We start from the raw sequence: 6,000 nt of genomic DNA, 5'->3' as shown, positions 1-6,000 counted from the left end.
TCAAGACATCTCAACTTCACAAATCTCACATTTCTCTTTCATTCAGAGAAAATGTTTCACTCTGAAAATCCTCTTCACTCTCAGTAGTGTTCCACTTTCTTCTTCCATAATGAATATGGTCAGCCCCTTTTGGCATCACCTCAGACTCACTTTCATAGACTTATCTTTGGTATCTTATCTACATGTACTATATAATGTATACCATTTTGATATATTTCTCTATTCCTTATTCTAAAATACTAATTTTTCTTCAATGTTTACACCATACACCCTGCTTACGCCTGCAGGTACTATGAAACTAGCAATTTCTACATTGTGTAACCAGTAAAGTTATGTCACTCATCGCCCAGATATCATTACATGAGAACCTCTTAACACTGGGCCCATTTCTCCTCAAAGCTAATCATTTTATTTCTCCAAGTACAGTCTTACCATCCTAAAGCCCCCCATGCAGTTCAACTGCATGGGAGGCTCTAGAATGGTAAGACTTACCAAATTTTCCGACTATCAGGAAATAATTGCAAGAAACTATACAGCATTACCTCCCAATAGTCGTAAATTACATGTGATTACTTGTTTATGAACACTAAATTAAAGAAGCATTTATAAAACAATAAACAATAAAAACAATTCAGTGCACATGACAGGCTAGGCTAGGCTAGGAAGTTGCATAGGTGGAGGGATGCAACTATCACTTAATTACATAAAGTCCTGCACTTCTTTACTTCACTTTACAATCAAGTAAACTAAAATGTAACACTGGGAATATAATAAACTAAAATGTAGCACTTGGAATATAAGAAACTAAAATGTAGCCTTTGAATAACACTAAGTCACACTTCAGACAGAAATTGACTTACTGGAACGTCCGCCTTCTGCAGGGTTGACTTATTGAGGTTTTATTGTACAAGTATTTCAACCTTTCAACACCTCACATCGACAGAAAGGGATACTAGACAATATGCTACCAAGGAATGAAGACCTTGCTAAAGGTCTCATGGCCAGCCTAAGAATCAGACTTTTATGTTGTGAGATGAATGTGCTTCCAACAACACAACCACCATCCCTTCAACTCCCTCCCTAACCCCCAATAGGAAGATGAGGGACTGCAGGAAATGGCAACCTCAATCTGCACTCCACTAGGTTCATGTTCAGATGGACCTGGAACCACATCAACAACAATAATTCATATTCTACACTAAAGATGCCAGTCTTGTGGCACACTATAGCTTGAATTTCAAAACTCCATATTCCACATGGTTTTTGGTTCCTTCTTCCTTGCATTAAAAAAAAAAAAAAAAAAAAAACTACATGCTTTACCATGCTCATATACAGTATGGTACTGTACTGAACCAAGATTAGAAATGCATGAGTCATAAGGGGGTCAGTATTTTTTCTAATAGTTATGCAATACTTGATTTCTGGTGTTGTGTAATATAGTTCCCCAAATTAGCATTTACTCAGAATGCCTGCATTAAACATGTACATAAAATTTCACCAATTTCCCATCTCTTGTGCTTATTTCTTTAAACAGAAGAGAAAGAACCCAAGGGCCACTGCCTGCAAAACTTGTTCTGGCCAAATAACCTGAACAGAAAAGAAAGCCCAACTCAATATTCATTCATACTGTGATGCCTGGAGACACAAATTTTAAAACAAAAGAGACTAAGCTGTAGTGGGATATTTTGAGGAAGACAGTCTGACTAGCAGCATGCATGAAAGACTACTGGTTAACTCTTGCACCAGTGTACGATGGAAAATGGGGTGTGAATCTGTAGCTAGAGAGGTGCTGCAAGCCCAGTCTTGGAGTGAGAATGCCAGCAGAGAGATCACAAGACCAGTGACCAGAATAAAGCATTATAACAGCACAAGAGTTGCATTAATGAAATACACAGAAGTAACAAAATTACTAGTTCACTTCCAAACAGCTAATTCTCAAATGACCACTATCACAATTTTGAAATCCTGCATATCTTGCTATTTTTCATATTTTATAAATAAACAGTTACAAATTCTAGACTACAGTTATGTGAAATATTTTCTGAAAAGGAAAATGAGGGAACAGCCAAAGATGTTGAGATGCAGCCAATGATCAAAATAAAACTCCCTCAGTTTCAGGGCAACTGATGATGTTTTAGACTGTTTTTATTATTATTTTCACTGTTTTACCTCAGCATTATTATTATTATTATTTTCTAGTGATACTGTTTTGCATCAAGTGAGCATAAACAGTTTTTAACTGATGCTGTACTGAAACAGCACTGTGTGGTCTGGAATATGTTAATCTAGTACTGTATGATGACTACTGTATAGCATTTAAGCCCATGAGTTTTTTCTTAGCTAAACCTGACAACTTTATTAATCCCTACCATCCAATGACATTGTTGATTTATTCTTGTGACCTCAATACAATTCTATCCACCTAAGGACAAACAAAGCAGTAAAGGGAAAAATGTAGGATATTCATCTTACTTTTCCAGCTCCAAAAAATCTCTCCAAAGCCAAAGAAAATTGTCTGGAGGTAACAAAAATGAAAAACTATGCCTGTGACTTGAAGGCACTAATAAGTATCCTCAATCTGAAAGGGCTCGAAACAATCTTAACAATCCCTTCAGCTTGTGGACATCAGAAAAAGTTGTAGCTAATAAAAGAAATTATTTCATTCAACTGGAGTGGTTAATTATATACTTTTAGAACACCAGGTTGCTTCAGAATCCAGTACTAGAACATGTGTAACACTCAAAATCTGAACAATTAATTTAACCACAGTTTACAACTATTTATACAGTACTTCACTATCCACAATATATCACACACACATACACAAACATATATACTACACCTTAAGACAAACTCAAACTATATTCTGAAAACTGAAACAAACAGTGGTATTCTCAATTACCATCAGCAGAAACATCAGTCCATCACCTTCTTACAGGTCAGTTCATCACCTTCTTACAAGTACCTGCAAATACAACAATTACACCAGTAAAATATATTGTATGAGGGAAAATAAACATGCATGTAATGCAAAAAGTAACAGCCCACTCCATATTACTCTCTTTGAGCAAAGGGACCATAGGCAGAGCAACCACAGTCCAAACCATTATAGAGTACTGTATACCAACCAACACTTGTGGTAGCATATTATGCAGCCAAAAACCTCCACTCACCATTGGGAAATTAACCCCTTCGCTCTGATGCAATTTTTATTTAATTCCTCCTATTTACGTTATTTTATTTATTATACAATTGTTTTCAATATGTTAAAGTTAGATATTGCCTTATATTAACCTAGTCATAGAAAGATGTCTCCCCCTCCCCCCCCATGCACTCTCTCTCTCTCTCGATGTCCAGACAGTACAAGTTTGCCCTATCCAATGGGCCACACTTCCATGTAATCACAGTACCTCCTCTTGGAACAAAACATTCCTCTGTGTGTGAACAAAACATTTTTCTCTCTCTCTCTCTCTCTCTGTGCGTGCGTGCGTGTGTGTGTGTGTGTGTGTGTGTGTGTGTGTGTGTGAGAGAGAGAGAGAGAGAGAGAGAGAGAGAGAAACTACATGTGCTAAAGCATCCATCCAAGTCAAGCAACACTAATCAATGACTGTCTTTCCTGTCAGTCTAATTGCAAACATGATGATGATGGTGACAAGAAATTATCTGGTGAGAATCTGGGTTAGGATGATGGTAAACATAAGGACTCATACTCACCAGAGACGGCTGATCAAGTCTCGATGGGGTGGACCATTGATTGTCTGGCCAGTCATGAAAGCTAGCTTATGGGCAAACATACATGGAGCTGGCACACGTACTGTACCCTGGTAGAGGAATGTTTACAAATACTAACTGAATGACATGCTTAAGACTGAGGTCTCATTATTATTAACAACAAAAGTATGGAATGCAGTAAAATATTTATACTGGTGTGCAACACTCTGAGCTTACAAATTAAAACATGCTAGGAAAAGAATTACAGATGACAAATAACTTCAGTGCTCATAATATTGCAACTAACTTTGACTGAACAATGTATTAACTACATGACTGAAGCAATAATAATTGTTAAAAATATCATTTACCTGCCAGTTATAGTACAGGTGGCAGAGCTTGTAGGCTAGTCGCTGCTGATGATCTGGTTTAAGCCCAGATGAGTCATCAATGATGTTGAAGGATGTGGGAGAGACAGTTCCTTGGTTCACACTCTGCGACACTAGATAGAAATCATACCTGTTTGGAGGAACAGAAGCACAGTATCAAACAATCAATGAAATCCTGGACATGTATTACACACTGTGTGAAACCACACAGTAACTTGTCTCGTGTTGATTAATGTAATTCACTGTGGATTGGTCTTCCAAATAATATACTAACAAAAGTCCAGTCTGTGTTGAACTTGGCAGCATGGCTTATCTTTGGTCTCCCCCCCGAGAACCTCGACTACACCGTTCCTAATGGAGCTGCATTGGTTACCGGTAAAGGCTAGAATTGAATTTAAACTGTGTATTATTATATTCCAGGTTCTTAAGTTTGGTAAATCGAAGTATCTTGAATTGCTTTTTAAAATTCCTATCAGCACGTCCAGGTGTGATGCTATGCAGTGAAGATGATTCCTCGCGTCTTGACGAGCCTGAAGCCATTCACTGGTCATCTTTCTCTGATTGTTCTTATAGTGCCCCTAGATTATATAACAGATTGCCATTGTCCATGAGACAACTCTCTTCTGCTGAATCCTTTAAGAGACAGCTGAAAGCCTTTCTTTTTTCAACATGCTATGACCTGGAGAGAGGTACAATGACGAATGATTATAAGATTTAATTATTGCCACTTTCATATTTTTTTTTACTTACAAAGTTTGTATTGTGTAAGACAGATGTCGCAATTCTTGTAACTAAAAATAATGTATATGTGTGTCGAGCGCTAGTGAATTTCCTATCGAAGAACTGGCTCTTCTGAGAAACAAAAGACCAGATGATGATGATGATCATTATATTATTATTATTAACTGTGACTGTTACCAGAAAATCACCATAAGTGAAAGGAACCATCTGTGTGTCCTGTGAAAAAGGGCCACACATTCATTAACTCAGTATTCAAGGTTTCAAAATTCTAGCCTCCTTCACACAAGCAAACCATGAACACAAAAGTACCTGTTTCCCATAAATCTGGGTGATATAATTCTTTCTGAATTCTATTCTGTCAAATGTCAGAAAATCTTGTTCAGCTCAGAAGAGATGTTCTTGGGATGAAAGTTAGAGAGAACACTGAATTAACATCAAGCTAAGGTTATTTATGTGCCTGCTAACCTCTCAGGTAGTGTGACCACATCATCAACAACTGTGCCTGGAGGAGGATTGTCTGGGTTGCCACGGTTGTCCACAAAGAAGCGGCTGTTGATTCTTTTTGACACAATGATGAAGGCAAATTTGGGAGGTCTTTCACACATTTCAGTGAAGCAACGCTGAAAATAAATAAAATAAATAAATAAATAGATAAAGAAAAAGCAATAATAAACAAAATATACATAAAATATCAAAAAGTTCCATTATCTAACCATATGACAAATAAATGAACACACTGTACTCTACAAGACTAAGGTTTTTTCATTCATTCATTGCCAGACGCCATGTATCCCAAACGGGGTGGCCAAGGGCTCAGAGTTAATTGTTTTACAGGGAGGGGCACTAATCCTCCACCACCCCCACTTGACACGTAGGGAGAACGTTATGCCAACAGCATCTGGTGTTCCCAGGCTGTCACCCATCCAAGTACTAACCAGACCCAACGTTGCTTAACTTCGCTGATCGGACGGGAAGCGGTGTACTCAACGTGGTATGGTCGTTGGTACTGACCAAAATAAGCCTACATGGGCTCAGACCAAGAGATAATTAGGAGTGGGCAGTCACAGTTTACAGGTTAAGAGGTACAGGCTTGAAATAATCATGGGAAGGGGGATTCCATTCTCAATCAATGTGGATTCTTGATCATCCTAGTTTTAAA

General features: G+C 37.8%; 1 protein-coding gene and 1 non-coding gene across 2 annotated transcripts in view; both read right to left on the bottom strand.

Moving 5' to 3' along the window:
- Positions 1–3,710: 3,710 nt before the first annotated feature.
- Positions 3,711–6,000, bottom strand: part of LOC145392352 (piwi-like protein Siwi) — a 59,026-nt gene continuing 56,736 nt past the window's right edge. Inside the window, exons 19-21 of the mRNA XM_080266753.1 lie at positions 5,307–5,461; positions 4,083–4,230; positions 3,711–3,821 (exon numbers count right to left, since the gene is read on the bottom strand). Of these exons, the coding sequence (XP_080122879.1) occupies positions 3,711–3,821; positions 4,083–4,230; positions 5,307–5,461 (414 nt within the window). The remainder of the gene's footprint in view (positions 3,822–4,082; positions 4,231–5,306; positions 5,462–6,000) is intronic.
- Positions 5,728–5,846, bottom strand: LOC145392599 (5S ribosomal RNA). Its single transcript, XR_013896030.1, has one exon. It is a non-coding gene; the product is annotated as a 5S ribosomal RNA (ribosomal RNA).

The sequence above is a fragment of the Coenobita brevimanus genome, chromosome 22, assembly GCF_032717465.1.
Source record: "Coenobita brevimanus isolate Jiangsu-jjx chromosome 22, ASM3271746v2, whole genome shotgun sequence".
NCBI lineage: Eukaryota > Metazoa > Arthropoda > Malacostraca > Decapoda > Coenobitidae > Coenobita > Coenobita brevimanus.
This window is presented reverse-complemented; position numbering and strand designations above follow the sequence as displayed.